The sequence below is a fragment of the Lampetra planeri genome, chromosome 27, assembly GCF_965212315.1.
Source record: "Lampetra planeri chromosome 27, kcLamPlan1.2.h2, whole genome shotgun sequence".
Classification (NCBI taxonomy): Eukaryota; Metazoa; Chordata; class Hyperoartia; order Petromyzontiformes; family Petromyzontidae; genus Lampetra; species Lampetra planeri.
The window spans coordinates 11,323,894-11,346,325 of NC_136133.1; the positions used below are offsets into that span (position 1 = coordinate 11,323,894).

General features: G+C 50.4%; 1 protein-coding gene across 1 annotated transcript; it reads left to right on the forward strand.

The window, feature by feature from the left end:
- The first annotated feature begins 789 nt into the window (after window positions 1-789).
- Window positions 790-22,432, forward strand: LOC144728174 (solute carrier family 35 member G1-like). The gene is made up of 4 exons (XM_078607528.1): window positions 790-2,062; window positions 7,891-8,080; window positions 16,428-16,708; window positions 17,327-22,432. Exons 1-4 carry the CDS (start codon window positions 1,831-1,833, stop codon window positions 17,914-17,916), a joined length of 1,293 nt encoding a protein of 430 aa, XP_078463654.1. The 5' UTR covers window positions 790-1,830; the 3' UTR covers window positions 17,917-22,432.

Sequence of the window (22,432 nt, forward strand, 5' to 3'; positions counted from 1 at the left end):
AAGGCTGAGTCGACCTCGTGGAGGCTGTGGACCGGTTCCAATATTTGTCACCGATGTTGGCCATCAGCAGGAATCGAACTCGAGTTTGTAGTGCAGTGCGGTAACCACTGCGCCACCGCTCCTCACCTAATATACATCAATGCACATACGTAAACATAGATATGCATAACACCCACACACACGAAAAGTTACACACAAAATACACAGATAACAGCCGCCGTTCGCCACTAAGTGGTGGTGATGTCACCACGGTGACTGTGCCAGGCTAGGTGCAGATTGAGGCCATGCAAAGTGTCGAGGGCTCACTGGAAGGTCACGAGACAGACCCAGATGCCAAGGATTGACTGACTGGGATGAGGCATCAGCTGTGCTCCCCACTGTGCCAACTTGCTGTGTTTTGGCCGCCGGGCGCTCTTGTTATGATATACTGCGGACACACAAGTACCACACATCTTACAATTTTGATTTAAAGCTTTCATAACTGCAGGGATTCATACCAAGAATATAATCTTACAATGCTACGCACACACACAACGGTGACTTCACCATGTCACCCGTGCCAGGATAGGTGCACACATGACTACACACGGTGAGCACGTGTCACCCGCACACACACAACAGTGGCGACATGACCATGTCACCAGTGTCAGTTCACACGCGGTCACACACGCGTGCGTCACTCACCAGGCACGTGTTGCGCAGATTCCACGGCACGCCAGGCCCACGGGGTGGAGGCGTGGCCTCGTACGCAAATTTTGTTTATAATCGAGGGGGGGGGGGTCGCCACTGATTCAGCAGCGGAAGCTGAAATCGGCGCGCGCGCGCGTGAAGCTTGCGGCAAAGGGCGAGGAGGACCCGCGGTGGCACAGCGAGAGGGATACAGAAACAGAGAGTTACAGATACAGCAACAGAGACAACTACAGAGAGTTACAGATACAGCTGTAGTGAGACAGCTGTAGTGAGACAGCTGTAGTGAGAAAGCTGTAGTGAGACAGCTACAGAAACAGCAACAGAGATAACTACAGAGACAACTAGAGACAACTACAGATACAGCTACAGAGACAGCTACAGAGACAGCAACAGAGACAACTACAGAGACAACTACAGATACAGCAACAGAGACAACTACAGAGACAGCTACAGAGACAACTACAGAGACAGCTACAGAGAGAGACAGCTACAGAGACAGCTGTAGTGAGACAGCTACAGATACAGCTGTAGAGACAACTACAGAGACAACTACAGAGACAGCAACAGAGACAGCTACAGAGAGACAGCTACAGAGACAACTACAGAGACAACTACAGAGACAGCAACAGAGACAGCTACAGAGACAACTACAGATACAACTACAGAGACAGCAACAGAGACAGCTACAGAGAGACAGCTACAGAGACAACTACAGAGACAACTACAGAGACAGCAACAGAGACAGCAACAGAGACAGCAACAGAGACAGCTATAGAGAGACAGCTACAGAGAGACAGCTACAGAGAGACAGCTACAGAGAGACAGCTACAGAGAGACAGCTACAGAGACAACTACAGAGACAGCTACAGAGACAACTACAGAGAGACAGCTACAGATATAGCCGTAGAGACAACTACAGAGACAGCAACAGATACAGCTATAGAGAGTTACAGAGACAACTACAGAGATTTACAGAGACCGCTATAGGGAGACAGCTACAGTGAGACAGCTACAGGGAGACAGTTACAGAGACAACTGCAGAGAGACGGCTACAGAGAGAGAGAGATCTATACACGCAGATACTGGGGTCTCCATTCCACGTTATGGTGGCCGAGTGCCGGCGATTCGTAGTGGGGAGACATGAGGGACTGGGGTGGAGGAGAGGAGGAGGAGGAGGATGTACCCGTGACTGTGGCACAATATGGGGCCCTCATTGATGGGGTTAATGGATCAGTGAGGGATGGGAGGTGTGAGTCATGGAGGGATGGGGTGGCCGTGGTGATGGCCACGGAACAGGAGGTAGAAGAGAAGAATGAGGAGGAGCAGAAGAAGGAGGAGGGGGTGATACTGGGAGATGCTAAGGAGGAAGGCGGTGAGTAGCATGGGAAACATCTTCACCATCACCATCTACACCATCACCACCATCACCACCATCACCACCATCACCACCGTCACCATTACCACATCACCACCGTCACCATCACCACATCACCACCGTCACCATCACCACCATCAGCACTGCAGTGGTTCTCAACCGGGGGGGGTACGCGGACCCCTGGGGGGGGGGGGTAACGTGTCAATTTCCCAGGTGTTACGTGAGGTTATTTATACATTTGTGAAATATCATACGTGAGAGTCATTGTTGAATTTAATCACGTATTAATCTGCCAATATAAAATAACTACGATAAAAAAATTGTAGTCCATATGGTAACCTAGAACGATATTAAAGACCTCCCTAAACTCATTGATGGTAAGCAATGTGCTTTCCAAGTCACCGGCGAGCACGTGGGGGGGGGGGGGGTCACGCGTGGGGAGCGTCCGTTCAGTTTCTGTATTCGGTTGCTGTTCCTCGCTAGTTAGGATACCTCACAACACGGACAATGGGCTACTATATCTACGTTCATTATTCACACTTTTATTTCTCAGAACCATGTTGGGTCAAGCAAGGGGGGACTCGGGTGAAACAAAATTCAACAAGCGGCGTAGAGTAGCCAACTATCACCACCATCAACATCACCACCATCAACACCACCACCATCAACATCACCACCATCAACACCATCAAAATCACCACCATCACTATCACCACCATTAACACCATCACTATCACCACCATTAACACCATCACTATCACCACCATCATCATCAACACCATCTACACCGTCACTATCATCAACATCACCATCAACGTCACTATCACCACCATCAACACCGCCACTATCACCACCATCAACACCATCACCACCATCAACACCGTCACCATCACCACCATCAACACCGTCACCATCACCACCATCAAGACCATCAACACCGTCACTATCATCAACATCACCATCAACGTCACTATCACCACCATCAACACCAGCATCTACATCCCACTTATCGCCATTACCACCGCCACCACCTTTACAACCACTCGCTGGTATTTGTGACGGCGCTAATGATGATGATGTTGCTGATGATGATGCTGCTGCTGATGCTGCTGGCCGTGACTTAAGACCCAGGCGCCTGTGGCCATGCGACGCGCCATGGTGACCACTGGTGTGGTCACAACAAAGATGACCCCCCCCCGTGTGGCTCACAACGGCCGGTGGGGCAAGTGCTGTTAGGGGTAGCTCCTATCACATATGACGGGGGTGGTGTGGCCAGAACCACACCCGGCCGCATTTATCTCCCCACGGATGATACTTGTGACACACCGCACCGGATACGTCTTTTGAGGCCGAGTCGAGCTAGCGGAGGGGGCTATGTGAGTGATGTTGTCGATATCCCTTGGGACGTGGTTGTTTCCGCACATGTTCCTGTTTCTTGTTTAGTTGTGTCATTTTGGTGACGACACCGGGCCTCTCTCTCCTCTCTCTTGTTTTACGATCAGAGGAAACAAGAAGATGCTCGGTGTAGTCGGCACTTTGCTTCGTTCATCGTTTCGTTTTTTTTAATGCTTTTCTTTATGTACCCCCACCCCGCTTACTTTCGCTCGAGTTCTCGCCCTGGTCACACCGCATCTGCTCGAACTAAGCGTGACAATTGAACCCGGAGCGGCGGTGCTGAGGGGCCCTGGTGCCCCCCCGCGTGCTGCCATCGACCATCGCCGAGTCCAGAGTCCAAAGTCTCCTCGTGCCCCACGCGCGCGGCATCCCCCTGAACCGCCCCGCCCCTTGACCCCCCCGCCCCTGCCCTCTCTGTCCCCCACTTCCCCATTGGCCCTGAGTTCACCCCCCGGAGCCCACTGAGTCAGCTTCCCTCCCCTCCAACATCCCCCTCAATTACAAAACAAAGGGGGTAAGGGGTGGCACGGGGAGGGAGGGACACGGGTAGCAGGCCGAGGGAGACGAGGGGGGAGGAGGGTGAGACACCGGGAGGAGGAGGGAGACGAGGGGAGGGAGGGTGAGACGCGGGGATGAGGAGGGAGACGAGGGGAGGGAGGGTGAGACACGGGGAGGAGGAGGGAGACGAGGGGAGGGAGGGTGAGACGCGGGGATGAGGAGGGAGACGAGGGGAGGGAGGGTGAGACACGGGGATGAGGAGGGAGACGAGGGGAGGGAGGGTGAGACACGGGGAGGAGGAGGGAGACGAGGGGAGGGAGGGTGAGACACGGGGATGAGGAGGGAGACGAGGGGAGGGAGGGTGAGACACGGGGAGGAGGAGGGAGACGAGGGGAGGGAGGGTGAGACACGGGGATGAGGAGGGAGACGAGGGGAGGGAGGGTGAGACACGGGGATGAGGAGGGAGACGAGGGGAGGGAGGGTGAGACACGGGGAGGAGGAGGGAGACGAGGGGAGGGAGGGTGAGACACGGGGATGAGGAGGGAGACGAGGGGAGGGAGGGTGAGACACGGGGAGGAGGAGGGAGACGAGGGGAGGGAGGGTGAGACACGGGGAGGAGGAGGGAGACGAGGGGAGGGAGGGTGAGACGCGGGGATGAGGAGGGAGGCGAGGGGAGGGAGGGTGAGACACGGGGAGGAGGAGGGAGACGAGGGGAGGGAGGGTGAGACGCGGGGATGAGGAGGGAGGCGAGGGGAGGGGAGGGAGGGTGAGACACGGGGAGGAGGAGGGAGACGAGGGTGGGAGGGTGAGACGCGGGGATGAGGAGGGAGGCGAGGGGAGGGAGGGTGAGACACGGGGAGGAGGAGGGAGACGAGGGGAGGGAGGGTGAGACACGGGGAGGAGGAGGGAGGCGAGGGGAGGGAGGGTGAGACACGGGGAGGAGGAGGGAGACGAGGGGAGGGAGGGTGAGACACGGGGAGGAGGAGGGAGGCGAGGGGAGGGAGGGTGAGACACGGGGAGGAGGAGGGAGACGAGGGGAGGGAGGGTGAGACACGGGGAGGAGGAGGGAGGCGAGGGGAGGGAGGGTGAGACACGGGGAGGAGGAGGGAGGCGAGGGGAGGGAGGGTGAGACACGGGGAGGAGGAGGGAGGCGAGGGGAGGGAGGGTGAGACGCGGGGATGAGGAGGGAGGCGAGGGGAGGGAGGGTGAGACACGGGGAGGAGGAGGGAGGCGAGGGGAGGGAGGTTTGAGACGCGCGGACAGGCACAGGGGGGAGAGGAGGGAGAAAGAGACACGAGGGGGTGGGGGGGATTACGCAATGAGGCGCGGGGCGTAATGATGTAAGCAGATGAAATCGGAGCCATACCTCAAAACCGATGCCTCTTATAACATCTGGCAGCTCACCAGGCACTGTTCACGCTAGCCTGGCTCTGATCACGAGTCGCCCGAGTATTTAAATGAGTCGCGATGTTTGTTTTGTGTGTGGAAAGCCAGATATGCTGTGTGTGTTTGAGGATAGTAGCAATGAGAATTACTTGTTTTGATTGAACCATGACGTGTGCTTTGTGAGCACCGTGTTTAGTGTATTTACTGAATTTCAGTCAGGTCTTAGAGCGGCCCTCGGCATCTCCAGTTGTGTTTCCTCTGTTAGGCTCATCCAGGACAAGTGCTGAGAACAAAATCCACATTTGTACATTGTTCACTTTATTGTTGTACAAAACCATTTACACCATGAACCGATCTGCCATTTGTGCCTTGCTGTCCAAACTGGTGAGCCCAGTCATATTTGTCAACGTGGTCCGTGCACTTTACAACACCTGTTCAAGTGTGATCAGGTGTTGCAGAGTGTCACCTCCTGGAAATGCTGACTTTTACTATCTGAACTACTGTTTGCAGAGGTGAGGTAACTAACAGAATCAGAATCTTATTTTAGAGTTGAGGAATCCGATGAGCTAAGAAGCTCTTTTTCACAAATGCCCAATGATCTCGACACCTCCCCGCCCCCGATCGCCCTCATCTCATGGTGCCATCCCCCAATAGCATTGAACGTGCAACATTTTGGTATGGACGAGTCGATAACAGTTTGTGAACGTTAAAGCAATTAACATCAGAACTCTACACAAGTGAAGTACCGTTGATGACTCTTGGACACCGTTGGTGAGGCACACGTATTTATTCCGTACAAGTAGTCACAACTGTGGACATACAATACTAGAGGGGGTATCGGCCCCCTCACCCGGCTAGCTGGGAATACACTGCTAGCTATCTCTGACCTACCTCCTAGTCCTCCACTAACGGGCTAGGGGAGGCTGTCTGGCCCGACACTGGTAAGTCGGGCTACGGTACCCGGAGTCCCAGAGCACTAGCTCTGGTTCTCGGGACCACGCCGCTGGCTCGGTCCTGCGCGGCCCTGACAAGGGCGGCGTCCCAGGGGAGTCCAGGGCTCTAGCTAGACGATCTTCGGTCTTCACTGGTTTACCTTTAACATTCCGCCCCGAGCCCTCTGACACATCCCCCTTTATACTCCACCCCCGCTGAGGGGTGGGGCCCCGGGCTGCCTGGTGCGGACGTCGTTGAGAGCACCCCCCCCCCCGTGCACTCACGTAGCCCCGCCCACTGTGTTTGTTTCCCATAAGCTGCCATGCATAACGGCTCTCTCTCTAACACCCCTACACAAGCATGAAGTAACGTTGACCCAATGATACAGCGAGTACTCTTTGGGTCTTTCGGTAAAGTCACGTACAGCGAGTGTTAGATTACCATAGCGTTACACTGCACAACAGAGTGTGGAATGAACGCGGACCGAGTTTCAATGAAGATCGAAGTCTACCAGGCAGTTGATCTTACTGGTCATCTTCTCCACGGCTGTGAGACGTGGACTCTGCAGGGCGATGTGCGAACCGCAGCTGGGATGTTTCACACGTGGCTCCTGTGGAGAATTCTACGAATTAAAATGGCCAGGACACAATCACACACGAGGACGTGCTGTGATGAGCCCAGGCAACAGGCACCGAAGTGTACCTTGTCGAGACACAGCTGAGATGGACCGGACATGCGCTCTGCATGGTTAACACCATGTTTAATAAATGCACACCGCACCGTGGAGATATGAAAATGGGCTAGCGCCCAGCTGGACGACAAAGGAGGTGTTTCAAGGAGGAGGCATTAACCCGACGATCGCTGGCTGCATGCAGCATCGACAGTGCTGTACGACGGCGGTGATTTGAAAGTCGACGAAAACAGCAGCCATGCAGGGTGCCACCCTCCGTGCGGTGAGCAGGGGCTGAACCTTCAGAGTTCAAGTGCGTGCGAGGTCTACTGCCCGTATCGGTCTCCTGATCCACCGTTAAGACATACCGAGTCAACAGCAACCTTCCCTCTCAACCGCTATCAAGCCGATGCGACTGCCAACAATAGTAACTGTGCGTGTACTTTGTGTGTATTGTGTGTATATCCTGTGTGTTGTGTATATAATGTGTGTGTGCTGTGTATACATACTATTTCTATTTAAACTAAAAAAAAATACACTTATTTTACCAGGTAAGGCCCACTGAGCTACATAGCTCTTTTTCATAAGTGAGCTGGCCACAAATGATACTTCAACAAAGTAACTTATAATGTGGAAATGTATCGCAAGCCAAATACTCTGAACGCATGTTTCTAAATGTGGAGCGAAAAATCAGAGGACCCAGAGAAAAATCCACGCGATCACGGGGAGAGAGATACGCAAACTCCAAATATACAGACGTTGGGGTCGGGATCGAACCCAAATACTCCTGTATACCAGGCAAGGTAATTCACATCTCGCCATCGTCGCACCCTTGTGTGCTCTGTGTATATACTGTGTATGTGCTGTGTATATACTGTGTGTGTGTACTCTCTATGTGTATATATAGCGTGAGTGCTGTGTGTGTGCTGTGTGTGTGCTGTAGGGGTGCCGCCACCCGCCCCCAAGCCGTGCTGCCCTGGTCTGGGCCTGCTGCTCGCGCTGCTCTCGTCACTGATCTTTTCAGTGATCTCGGCGCTCGTGAAGCTCGTGGACCCCGTGCACCCACTCACCGTGGCAGCGTGCCGCTGCTTCTTCCAAGCCGTCTTCATCCTCCCGGCGCTCCTCTACACGGGGTGCGGGGTCACACGCATACACACGTGGCTACAAACACACACTGCTACACCCACACACGACTACACGTAGACAACAACAACCACTATTCGCCACTAAGTGGTGGTGACACCACTATGGCGCTTGTACCAGGCTATGTGAACGTGAAGGCCAGGTGAAGTGTCGAATGCCCGCTGGCAGGAAGGCACACGAGAGACACAAGTGCCATGGGTTGACTGACTGAGTTTATTTGCCGATGCACCACCTGTGCTCCCTACTGTGCCAAATTGCTGTGTTTTAGCCACCCGGCACTCCGCTCGTTGTCGTGAGCATTGCTCCTCTGCCCTCTGTTGTTGCTGGAGTGACTGCCTCTAACTGCTCAGTAGCGTCCTGTACGAGCCTCCTCCACAGAGGCCGATTTTGACACTGCTACTACCAGTCATCCACAAGTCCACTCGGCGCACATCCTCTTATACCACATCACTTCTCTCTAGCCCGTGCCACACACGTTTGGCCTCCTTTATCCAGCCGAACAAAAGCTGTTTAGGCTTGCGGTGGCTGGGCATGAGGGCTACATAACCCAGCCAATGCAGCATTGCTTGCCGGAGGAGCTCACCGATGGGACTTTGTCCAGATCTTTCAAGGATTCGTGAGCTCCTCACACAATCCAGCCTGTTAAACCCAGGATGGATCGTAGGCAGGCCAGTCTAAATGCTTCTAATCGGCGAAGATGTTCTAATGGGGGGGGTCCATGTTTCGCAAGTATAGAGAAGGGAGGGAATGACTGGCTGAGAAGACCTGAAGCTTCGCTTCCAAACAGCGTTACGCAGCCGATGAAAAGAAAATTCTGCTAGACTGATTCGGAGTGAGACCTCTGCTGGTCATGAGCACACTGCCCAGGTATGGAAAACGTTTCCCTCTCCACAACTGCCCTATCACCAATTGGGTGAGGGGGTGGAGTGTTTGATGGCACAAAATACCCAGGCAGGTGTTTAGTTTTGGTGGGGCTGATGGTAAGGCCCCACCTCTTAGTAGCACGCTCCAGGTGCAGCAGCTGCGCCTCAAACTCTTCTGAGTGAGCAGCAATCACCAGATCATCAGGATACATAACATAGTTAACCCATAGGGAGCCATCCCTGGACCGCACCTGGGCGTCGATACAGCCTCCCATTGTATCTGTACTAGATGGAAATTCCTCCGGTACAGCCATCGAAGGTTTCACAAACTATGTGGTTGAAACATAAATAATGTGGGAGCTAGAGGACATCCCTGTACATCCTAAGGTGAACAGGGAATGGCTCCAACTCCCAGCCATATAATTTTACCCAGGTCTGCCCACCATCATGAAGGTCCTGAATGATTGTGAGCAGAGAGTCAGGGACTCGGAAAGCACGAAGAACAACCCAGAGCCAAGGCCTACTGATGTTATCATAGGCCTCGACCAGGTAAATAAAGCAGAGATGGAGGTCCTGTTGGAATTCCCTACACCTCTGCTGTAGCAGGCGGACAGAAAATATGGCATCTAGTGCAAAACCGCCCTCGCCTGAAACCACATTGGGGTTACGCAAGCCTTTGCTCAACGTGTCTGGCAAGGCGTTGTTGAATAATCCTTGCCAGGACTTTTTCCGGAACACTGAGGAGGGAGATGCCCCTGTAGTTATTACAGTATGTGCGGTTCCCCTTCTTAAAGAGGGGGACTACCAGGGCATCCTTCCAATGCTGCGGAACCTGTCCAGTGGTCTAGACGGTTATTATGATGTCATATAGAGCAGTCTGCCCACAAACATCACCCTCCCTCAGCATTTTACTTTGGAGATCATCTCTGCCCGGTGCTTTTTCTGGTCTCGGACACTAGATTGCCTTTCGTACTTCCTCAACAGATGGCACTTCAGCCAGCCACTCACAGGGGGTGACTTCTTCCAATATTTGAGGCACAGCAGCCCCAGCAGAGTCATCTCAATCTTGCCCCATAATGTTGCCTGAGCTGAGGGAATTCTCTCCCTAAACCTCATAGAAATGCTTTGAAAACCTGCAGACCAGTTACTGGTGTCGGAGATCAGATCACCGTTCTTTTCCTTAAGGATGGTGGTCGGTGAGGCGCTGCAAATTACTTTTTTGATGGAATTAAAAAGTGATTTGTGATTGTGGGCTACTGAGGCAGATTCCATCTCCTCAGCAACCCATGCCCACCACTCATCCTTGTAGTCCTACACGGCTCTCCAAACCTCCGAGTGAAGGCTGCGGTAAGCCTCCTCATTCTCCTATGTGCGATGCTGTAGGTGTGGGAATGGGCCTGTGGCTTTCTCTAAGCTAGCCAGAACACCTCTGTTACCCAGGGTCTCTGGAGAGGAACGGACTGTGTTCTCAATGCAGCCATGTGGCAGTTGCATGAGCCAGAGTCTTGAACGTCACCCATTTCCCCTCGGCATCAGGAGGGAGGGATGATGCTAACCCGAGCTGCAAGCGATGTAGAAATTTCTGCTTGCAACTTTTATCAACGAGCTGAGGCCAGGTTACAGTGGGTTTGAATGGGGTCCTAGGTGTACACCCACCACTGTCCATAATAGAGGTTTTTTTTTTGGGTTAGATCGCGTAAATATAAATGTCTTTCAACCCGCCACCACCGACACCTCCAATTAGTAAGGTTTGTCACGTAAACAAAACATCCCAATGCATCACTGCTTCAGCACACCAGTGGGTTGGAGAGTAAACCCACAAGATTTACAATTCGAGTGCTGGCTGCTGGTGGGGAAGGGGATCTGCGGCTTACAGCAGCCCTGACATCGGCAGGCCAGGTGATACACCAGAGGGGATATCTGGGGGAAAGGTTACAGAAGGGGCACGTGGGGGAAGCCTGGGAACCTGCTAGTAGGTTCTAGAGAGGGGGCGTGGCCGGGGCAGAGCGAGGCCACGCTGGGAGCATAAAAGGGGACCCTGAGCGAGAGCTCGGGGCTGTCATTTGGAGATTGTCGCCATCATCGCTGTCGTCTCGTCGCCATCATCGCTGTCGTCTCGTCGCCATCATTGCTGTTGTCTTCACTCGATATTGCACTGCTAGACGGTAGTTGGCTGTCTCGGTTCAGTGACGTCAGTGTTAGACGGCTAGTGTTGTGTATAGGCCAGCAACCCACGTAGAGAGTGTGTACCAGCGTAGGGTGTGTATTGTGCAAAAGGTGCTCGGTTGATAAAAGAAGTGCCTCCAAGTCTTAGCGTCTCCGAATCAGTCACTACACTTGTGTGAAGACCAGAGGGAAGTTACTGTCATATAAATTACAATGGATATATATTATTAGTTGGGTTATTTACAGTTAATCAACATAGATAATATATGTACATGTGTTATGTACATACATTATGTTAATCTAATTATGTTCATCTAATTTCAGAGTATATGCAGTGCCTTTTTTGGCTGCTCGCAGTTAATCACCATCGATGTTTGGTGACCTGTATAGGCATGCAATTAAACAGTGTGTTTATATTATGCTAGTATATTATGTAGGATTAGCAGTGATAACGGGACGGAAATAGGATTAGCAGCGATAAAGGGAGGGAAGTTTTAATAGTAAAGAGCTGCAGCAGCCAAACCACCGCGTATCAAGCGCGTGCATTATGTGGACAACAAAAAAGAAGGAGTTTCTAAAGAACTACAAATACCCTATTGCCATACAATACACCGCTGTGAAAAAAACTAAATATAAACTACATCAATATAATCAATGGACTCAATATACTATCCAATAAGCTGAGCTATTGACATTAAGTAACTGGGTATACATTAAACTATATAATGACTACCATATAGTAAACTGATAAAAAAACTCAAATATAAACTACATCAATATAATGAATAAACTCAATATACTCTCCAATAAGCTGAGCTACTAACAATATACATTACACTTCTATGTCGACACCGTACTATGCACTGCCATAGACAAACCCCAACATGGAATTATATACTGCGTTACTATACACTACCCTATACCTTAGACTATGCATTGTAATATTACACTATGTATTATTCTACAAACCCTAATGTATACCACACAGCTGTATATTTACTATACAATTATGATACTATATATTATCTTATACATTCTATTAAACATTACACTATTATACTATTTATTATTATACAATCTACTATACGCCGTACCATTGACAGTCGTGTGAAGATACTAAAATGAAGCAAAGGAATATGTCAGTGGGAGAGTGGTGGCGGGAAACTTGCAGCGGAGCAAAGACTCCATTCCCTGCGGAGAATACTAAAGCTATATAGTCAATGCCAGCGAATGTAATGCAGTCTGAAAGTCACCGTAAACATGAACACACTTAATCAAGACCCGAAATAGTTTATCACGTCCTTCCAATGATTGCTGAGCCAGAATCCATCTTCTCGGTTTCAATTGCCTCTGTGTTTGTGTAGAGGTGTAATTGTGTATGGGCACGGATGGCTAACAAACACAAGGGGCGTGGTTAGGGCCGTACACAGAGGAGGTGCTCACAACGACGTCCGCACCTGCATCCCCCACGGGCCCCTCCCGGGGGCGGTGGTGAGCCGGAGGGCTCGAGGTCGAGATTAGCTTAAACCAGCGAAGAGCGAAGACCAGCTAGAATAGGCCCCAGAGCTCCCCTGGCTCGCTGTCCTTGTCAGGGCCGACCAGGGCAAGCCGGTGGCGTGGCCCCGAGAGCCCAGACTGACGTTCTTATAAGAGCCGGTCTGGAGACTCAGGGTGCCGGGATCCCAGCTTGACCAGGGCTGGGATAGGTAGCCTCCCCTAGCTCCGTAGTGGAGGACTCGGGCGTAGGTTAGTGGGGTTAGATGTTGCGTCTCCCTGTTAGACGAGTGAAGGGGACGATACCCCTCTAAGTGCTGTGTGTACCCGTTACTGTGCACACGTTGGTGTTAATAAATAAGTGTGCCTCCGACTCCGTCGTCAAAGCCTCCTGAATACTTACTACATTTGTATATGTGGATGGCCTCATGAACGAATCTCTCATGGTAGCCGGATGGCTTGCAGAGAACCTCCGTCTTGGAGAAGTCAATATCATGTGAGCCCACTGAATTATAACGTGTTTCAGATCTGCCTTGTGTTCACGGATGCGGTCCGAGACATGTCGTTTGGTTTCCCCAATGTAACTGCTACCACAGAGGCAACTTAGTTTGTAGACGCCAGCGTACTGTATGTCTGGAATCACATTTTTTACAGACGGGACCAGATCACGGATTATATGTACTGTGTTGAATCGGACCTGGATCTTGTGTTTATTCAGGATTTTGGAGATCTTTTTTGTGACCCCCGCAATGTAGGGTAAGGTGATGGTTTTGAATGGCTCCTCAAGAGGATCCTTCTTCATAGTTGGAGTGATGGCTTTGCGGATTGTGTAGTCGGAGTAACCATTAGCCTTGAGAGCTTGGTGTACGTGCTTGAGTTCACTGGCAATGTGTTCCTGGTCGGAGATGCATTGGGCTCTATGGTGTAGAGTCTCGATGAGGGAATTCTTCTGGGATGGATGGTGGTGGGAATCCGGTTTTAGGTAAGCATCCGTATGGGTAGCTTTCCTGTAGACAGAGTAGCTCATTGAACCATCAGGTCTCTTTTTTAATTAGGACATCCAAAAAGGGTAGTTTGCCTTTTTTTTTTACTTCCATGGTAAATCTGATGGCTGGGTATATTGAATTGATGTGGTCGAGGAATTGGTCTAGAGCATGCCGGCCATGTGGCCAGATGACAAAAGTTGCATCCACGTACCTCTTCCATAAGGTCGGGCATAGAGTGGCAGTCTGGATGGCGTCAGTCTCAAATTTCTCCATGAAAACGTTGGCTACAATCGGAAATAGGGGGGAGCCCATTGGGGTGCCCTCAGTTTGTTTGTAGAAAGTTCCATTCCAGGTGAAGTATGTATTGGTTAAGCAGTGTCTCACCAGGGGGGGTACCTCAATGTTCAGTCCTTGATGAACCAAGTATTCAATGATTGCAATGGTGTCAGGTACAGGAACTTTGGTGAATAATGAGACCACATCAAAACTGACAAGCAGGTCGTCTGGGGACAGAGAAATACCCTTGATTGCCGATACCAGGTGAGTAGAGTTTAGTACTGCAGAGGTGGTTTTTCCAGTGAAAGGCCACAGGATTTCAGACAAAAAATGAGCCAGTTTGTAGGTGGGGGAGTTGATGGTAGAGACGATGGGACGAAGGGGTGTATCTTCTTTATGTATCTTTGGTAAGCCATGTATTCTTGGTGGCCTGGCCGCATAAGTTTTCAACGAGAACTGTTTGGTTTGATCAATGAATGCGGTTAAATCAGAAATGATTTTGTTGGTTTTAATGACGAGGCTGTTGGTGGGGTCTCTTTTTATTTTTGTATCGCTGCCATCGTTGAGTAGCTATACAAAAATAAAAAGAGACCCCACCAACAGCCTCGTCATTAAAACCAACAAAATCATTTCTGATTCAGCCATCCGGCTACCATGAGAGATTCGTTCATGAGGCCATCCACATATACAAACACAGAGACAATTTCAATCGAGAAGATGGATTCAGGCTCAGCAATCATTGGAAGGACGTGATAAACCATTTCAGGTCTTGATTGATTGTGTTCATGTTTACGGTGACTTTCAGAATGCATTACATTCGCTGGCATTGACTATATAGCTTTTGTTTTCTCTTCACGGATCAGAGTCTTTGCTCCGCTGCATGTTTCCTCCTACCACTCTCCCATTGACATATTTCTTTGCTTCCTCTTAGTACCTTCACGTGACTGTAAATGGTATGGTGTATAGTAGATTGTATAATAATAAATAGTATATTAGTGTAATGTTTACTAGAATGTATAAGGTAATATATAGTATCATAATTCTATAGTGAATGTACAACTTTGTGGTATACATTAGGGTTTGTAGAATAATACATAGTGTAATATTACAATGTATAGTCTAAGGTAGTGTATAGTAACGCAGTATATATTTCAATGTTGAGGTTTGTCTATGGCAGTGCATAGTACGGTGTCGACATAGAAGTGTAATGTATATTGTTAATAGCTCAGCTTATTGGAGAGTATATTGAGTTTATTGATTATATTGATGTAGTTTGTTTTTTAGTTTTTTTATCAGTTTACTATATAGGTAGACATTATATAGTTTAGTGTATGCCCAGTCACTTAATGTCAATAGCTCAGCTTATTGGAGAGTATATTGAGTACATTGATTCTATTGATGTAGTTTATATTTACTTTTTCACATCGGTGTATTGTATGGCAGTAGGGTATTTGTAGTTCTTTAGAAACTCTTTTTTTGTTGACCACACAATGCACGAGCTTGATACGTGGTGGTTTGGCTGCTGCAGCTCTTTACTATAAAAATTTCCCTTTCTTTATCACTGCTAATCCTATTTCCCTCCCGTTATCACTGCTAATCCTACATAATATACTAGCATAATATGACTTTGAGACCCCCCACCACCTACACATTCCACAAGTAGTGACTAATCCCATATCTGCATTTGTCATCAATATGCTAAATTCCTCTGTTGATATGTAAACTCCTTTGTTAATGCTCTCTCCTCCTCCGACCCAGCTTAAAAATACACTGCCAAGCTTAGCAGTGTTCATTAGGACGCTGTCTTTCCAACACCCCTGTTCTTCACCTGAGGATGGCTGCTTGCATTGTGGCCGAAACATCGTGAGAATTTTATCTTATTATGTTTTATTTTTATTATTTTATTATTTCTCTTCTACGTGACTTTACCGAAAGAACCAAGAATATTAATCCATGCAGTTACGAAAGCTTTAAATCGAAATTTATTTTTTATATTTCTCTCAATTTCAATACATTATTTCTTGGCCAGGAGTACACAAAACCTCAACATTATCAAAATCAATTGTGACCTTGTTGGCAGCGTGCTTTGCAACTGCTGACAGTTGTGTTTGGGAGTATTTCATATTTCTTTGGTGTTCTTTTATTCTTATGCTGATAATTCGTCCCGTCTGACCAACATAGCATTTTCCACAGGAGTAATTCATCTGATACACACCTTTTGTTGATAGCTTCGGTAATATATATTTAGTACCAGATAATAGGTTTTGTATTTTATGTACCATTCCAAAACTCACTCGGATGTTTTGTTTTTAAAAAAAATCTGGCTAGCTTATCAGTTACTCCTGGAATGTATGGTAATTGAATAGTTTTATTTACTTGATCAATTTCAACACTTATGCGATTTGATTTGGTTTTGGCATTCAGTTCCCTGATGATTTGTGCATAATTGTAGCCGTTCAATTGCAGCGCTTCTTTAACTCTTGACACGGTGGTGGTTGATGATGCTGATGTGGCTGGCTGTTGTTGACATGGTTGTGGTTGCGGTTGTATAGGCAGCCCCTGCTGGGCCCCCCGGGGCAACGGGTGAGCCTGGTGATTCGCGCCGTATCCGGCTCATCAGCGATGATGCTGCTGTTCTTCGCGGTGCGCTCGGTGCCGCTGGCAGACGCCACGGTCATCGCGTTCAGCAGCCCGGCCTTCACGGGCCTGCTCGCCTGCTGCTGTTTGCGCGAGCGCTGCCGGCCCTGGGAGCCGCCGCTCACCCTGCTGGCGCTCACCGGAGTTGTCCTCATTGTGCGTCCACCCTTCATCTTCGGCGACGGAGATGGTGACGGTACGGACGCGCAGACGCGAAGGTCTCCTGTGTAGCCAATGCAGGACATTGGGGCCAGTGCAGTATGTTACGTGGGAGGGGTGACATGACCATCACCACTCTCGGGTGCCTTTGTCTCCCCAGAGCTGATGTTTATGCACCACACCAAGTACTCGTATTTGTGTGATTAATGCCTCCACCATGGTGTTAACCGGTGCGGCTGCTGGATTTGAACTGTGATCCTCCGGCAAGTGAGGAACGTGCTACCTCCCACCCGCGTCACCGCCCTCCTCCCCCTCAATGTTCATCGCGCTCCGCGTGCCGCAATCTCCAGTAACGTCACAAGAGAAACTCGGTCTGCATCTTCGATCAGTCTCATATTAATGTTGCCTCATCACTGTCGACCAGTCTTTGGTGGGCAGCTGATGAGTCGTGGTGCTGGTAGTGATGATGGTGACGGTGGGTAGGTAATATCGGTGGTGATGATGACGGTGCTGGGCAGTCATAGTCATCGCCGCGCTTGACGAGTTCATTCACAACATTTCTGTAAATCTAATTAATTAAATTAACTCCTCTCTTCTTCCCCTCCTCATCTTTCCCTCCCTTCTCCCCCCACCCCGTCTCCCTCCCCCATCCCAGACTGGCTCTCGGATTCTTCCTCATCCTCGTCACGCCGACTCTGGGGCTCGCTGGCAGCGCTGGGCACGGCGCTGCTGTCGGCCGTCACTATCGTGGTGCTGCGCCGCATGGGCTCGGCGGTGAGCACCCTCGTTTCCACGTGGTTCTACAGCGTCATCGGCCTGGGCCTGGCGCTGGCTGCGCTGGTGGTGGTCTCGGCGCTCGACCCCGGGGCGGCGCCGGCGCTGCCGCCATGCAACCCGCCGTGGCTGCGACCGGCTCTGCTCGCCTCTGGCCTGCTCGGCGTGGCGGCGCAGATGCTGCTGAGCCGGGCACTGCAGTTGGAGCGTGCTGGGCCCGTGGCGCTGGTGCGCACCGTGGACGTGCTGCTGAGCCTCGCGTGGCAGCAGCTGCTGTTTGGGGAGCAGGATGGCGCCGTGGGGGCCTGGACCCTGGCCGGCGCGGGCTGCGTGGTGACCGGCACGGCCGGCACGGCTGTCGCCAACCTGGTGTCGACGGCGCGCCAGCAGAAGGGGGAGAAGAAGAGGATGAAGGAGAAGGAGAGAGAGAGTGTGAAAGAGAAAGAGGCAATCGCAATCAGCAGCCTGTAGCGCTGGTGGTGAGAGAGGAGGAGCCAGCAGCAGCGGTAGCAGCATCACCAGCCTTAATAGGTGCTCGCGAAAACGACTTGCCCTTTCAGCCTATTTAGCCGACACGGGGGATCTTTATCTGTGATAGAGAGACCTCGACAATGACTTAATTCATTCTCAGGCATGCAAGTTGTTGGCTGTGTCCCCATGTCTCTGTCTCCCCGCATCTGTGTCCCCATGTCTCTCTGTCCCTGCGTCTCTGTGTCCCCATGACACCGAGTGCCTTCACACTGCACTACCGCGTCGCTGTGGCCGTGAGCCACTTCACTGTGTTTGCGGTCGTCGCACACGACGCAAATTTTCTGCCATGACCACGACCAATCTACCACTGGATAAAGGCCTCCCTAAGCTGTTGGCCATCTCTCAGGGTCCTGCGATGTAGCAGTCCACCCGTTGTCCTGGGCAAGCGCGCCGAGTCCGTCGCGCCGAGTCCGTCACTCCGAGTCGGTGGCAGACATCCTCCGGTGTACGCCCTCCTCTGGCTGCTCTGCCGTGGCGCGTCCCGTCAGCAGTGGCACCACCGCGATGCCGAGTTCCTATCTAACCCGTGCGTGCCTCTTCCTCCTGTCTCTCACCCAACGTTAACGGTGTTATTAAGATTTTTGGAAAAAAAAGTCTCACTTGAGATCTCAACTCTTTTCAGAGAGGGTCCTGCTACATTCGGGTAGCGGAGTGGTATTGCTCGTGCCTCACAGCAAGAAGGGGTTTCAGATTTCATTCCTGGCCCGGGCTCCTGTCTGTGAGGAGTTTGTGTGTTCTGCCCCTGTTCTGTAGAGTGTGTGTGTGTGATGTGTGCAGTGGTTAGCACCAACATCGGTGACGGATATGTCAACCGGTTTCTGGGGCCTCACCTAGGTCGACTCAGCCTTAAATGAGCACCTGGCGTGGTGTGTAAAAATGTGCCGTGGCTTCATAGGTACTCGCTTACAGCATTTGCCCCGAATTAGTTGAAGGCTACATGGGGGATCTTTGTCTTTGTGTGACCATACATGCGTTACTCTGTTGACCCCGGGCGTCATGCAATGCGGTGCAACGGTTCCCGTGTATGAGCCCCTCCTGAGAACCGACGCACTCCGATGTATAAGCTAGACCTAAGTGTGCACCTCACACTGGCCCTGCCAGCGCCAGACAGGGTGTGAGTGTGGCCAGGGCGTGAAGCAGTGGCGCAGTGGTTAGTGCGCTGCTCTAAGCACCGAACTACCAGAGTTCGCTACCCATTCACAGCTATTGTGAGTGGTGGTTTTTGCTTCCCCTAGGTTAACTCAGCCTTAAGCAAAATGAGTACCTGTTACCATTGTGTACAAACATCAGCATTGGGGAGACAATGGAGACCGAGCGTGGTGATGCTGGCCCACACTCCCTCGTGTCTTAATAGGTGCTCTCTTACTGAAATCGCCCCGTGAGCCTGTGTAGGCTACACGGGGGAACTTTGTCTATATGTGTGTAATGTGTGTTATACACAGTGCCTTACATTTTCCCTAACTTGTCTTGTTTTTAGCCATCCTCGATCCGAGGGTTGGCCGCACCATGGGCAATCCTTTGCCACTGAATTCTGTCTTCCGTTATCCTCATTGTCTATTCCAGCGTGAGCCTTGTCCATGCTTTGATGTTATATATCCATATCATCCTTCATCTTCCTCGCTCACGTAAACCGGGTATTATGCTTTGCATAATCTGCTTTTCCAAACAAGTTCCATTTTTTTCTCATAACATGACCATAGTAGGATAGTTTTCTTAATGTTATCACCTCTCAACACCAGCTTTCTCCAAACCCCATTCATTTGTTTTCTTTTCAGTCCACGATACACATACTATCCACCCGAGTCCTTTAATTTCAAAGGCATTTATTTATGCCTCATCGTTATTCTTGATTGTCCAACTTTCACAACCATACGTATAAATTGGCCACACAAGGGCATGCAGAAGTCTGATCTTCGTTCCAATGGGGATGCTGTGAATCTTCCATATTTTCTTCAGGGATGACCCAATTGTCTGACCCTTACTTAGTTTAGCTTGAATTTATTTTGATCACTTCGCATCTTCAGTGATGACTGCTCCAAGATATGGAAAGGTGTCCACTTTCTCCAGCTGGATACCTTGTATCCAGATGTGGCAGGCTGCTCCATCACTGCTCATCAGTTTGATCTTGTCCACATTGGTGAGGAGGTTAAACTTGCGACTAACCCAATCTAAGCGATCTGTCAAATCCTGCAACTCCACCTGAGAACCGGCAAAAATAATTATGTAATCGGCATACCGAACATTTGTTACTCATCACCCTTCGATCTGGATTCCTCCTAAGAAACCATCAAGTGTCTCTCTCATTACCGTTTCAGCCAAGATGTTAAATAAGTATGGAGAAAGGACACAACCCTGTCTGACTCCCTTTCTGACATGGAAACCATTCGGATAGTGTCTCCACCACTTTGACTCTAGCAAGTTATTTCTGATAAAGTTTTGCCAGTAAGTCAATCAGATGTACTGGGAATCCCATGTCCATCATGGTTCGCGACAGCTTATCATGAGGAACCAAGTCAAACGCTTTCTGAAAGTACACAAATCACATATATAATGGCTTATGATGTCCTCTTACCTTGTGCATGAGGATTCTGAGATTGGTGACTTGTTCTCTGGTCCCTCTCCCTTGCCAGAATCCAGCTTACTCATCTGCAATCTCGTATTCTGTTTTCAAACCAGTGCTATTGTCCTGTAATTTGTACACTGTTTAGAATCACCCTTATTTGGAAGTAGAATAAATGTACAGTATGTCCTCTTGCCATTCACCAGTTTCCCAGATTGCCACACATTGTGTTGCATCCTGTCAAGTACCGACTCCCCTCCTTTAAACAATTCCACAGGGAAGTCATCTGGACCCGTAGACTTGCGACGTGCTGTCTGATGAATGGTTCGAGCAACTTCTGAACGAAGGGGAGGAGGCCTTAACAGAGTAAAGGATTGAACGAATGGCTCCACAGACCTATACGCGACACCAGCCTCTCGTCCAGCAGTGGACGGGCAAAGTCGGAGAGGTGGGGTGTGCGTGCTGCGCTGCGGTTGATGGACTGGCTGACAGTGGATGGACCTGCACAGTTTGATTTGAGATAATTACGTTAACGTTCAAACCAGAGAGGGTGCAAGGTCGCACTGACCCTGGAGGAATCCAGGACCCTGGGGAAATCTGGGGCCCTCGGGGAACTCAGGACTTAGGCCACATCGGTCTCCTCCACCATCCCTCAATTCTAGGCTCGTGTTGAATCTTTTCCATACACACTTTTCAGAGTGCTGTTTGTTGCTGACCGCTTGACGTTTTGGGCCTGTGCTCAGTAATTACATTAAACTACAAAACACCTGTGCTTTCTCGCTATTTTGACATTAATAAGACATAAACATAAACCTTCCTCATATTTTGTAATTCTGATTTTTTTTTTACACATTCTGGAGTCTCAAGACTTTTTTAGGAGGGTCCTGCCAACTGTAGGGGGCGATGATTGCTATGCAGATTCCAGTTGAGTAGTTTGCGGTGTCATTTTTCTGTACTGAGACGCTGGGACACAATGGCCTACTCTTGAAAATAACACCACAGGATCTTGAAGGTCCAGTGTGAAACAGCACGTGGTATTTGCACGGTTACTAGGCACCGCGGTATTAACCAGGGTGGCCACTGCATTTAAAGTGTGAACCTCCGCATGGCAGTGTGGGTGTCGTGGTCGTGCTACTGCTGCTAATGTACAGCTCTCCTGTGTGCTTTTGGATTAACGTTTCGGCACGACGTGCAACGTTTTCTCCGTGCTGGGAGCTTCTTCAGGAACTGAAGTCTGTTCGCACGGGGAAGCACATGGCCGGATCCGTTGGCACCGCCACTCCGGCAGCGCCACCTCACCTTGTTTTGTCCTTGCGACACAGCGTGTTGTTGATGGGCGTGATTTACACTTAGTCAGTGTCGGTGGCTTACAACGCCAATAATCCCTCCCGAGAGCCAGCCCAGCAGCGTCCCACAGTACCGAGTGAGGAATTTAGCCCTGAAACTGGGTCCACTCCTGAGAAATCAGTTGCATGCAACCTCGCTTAGCCGGTAGCAAGCATGGCCCGGGAAGGAACTCTGGGGGTTATCCTGGTTCCCCCCATAACCTAACACAATCTCGGTTCTCATTTTGAACAAATATATAAATTACCGATAAACGTATTCACGCAGAAATAGTCGCCCCCTACTCGCGGAGTAATTCCCATTGCAGAGCCAGGTGCCGGGGCACCTTGTGCGCACAGGGAGAGCTGCTACTAGGGGGGCTCTGAGTCGTGTCGTGATGTGATAGCGCATTATACATGCGTGGTTACGTCCAACGTGTGTGGCAGGCTCTGCAACACGTTGCGCGACCGGTTGCTGCGATTCAATTGGTTGTACACGTGTCCCTACCATGTGATGACCATCTGTGCAATGTGTGGCCTCTGTGTCCAATAAATGAGCGACTAGGCGACAGAA

Bases quoted from the DNA above. Each gene is read 5' to 3' on its own strand.
- LOC144728174 (XM_078607528.1), top strand. From the start codon at position 1,831: ATGAGGGACTGGGGTGGAGGAGAGGAGGAGGAGGAGGATGTACCCGTG. The intron at 2,063-7,890 runs GTGAGTAGCATG...TGTGTGCTGTAG, and splicing joins AGATGCTAAGGAGGAAGGCG to GGGTGCCGCCACCCGCCCCC. The intron at 8,081-16,427 runs GTGCGGGGTCAC...GCGGTTGTATAG, and splicing joins CCGGCGCTCCTCTACACGGG to GCAGCCCCTGCTGGGCCCCC.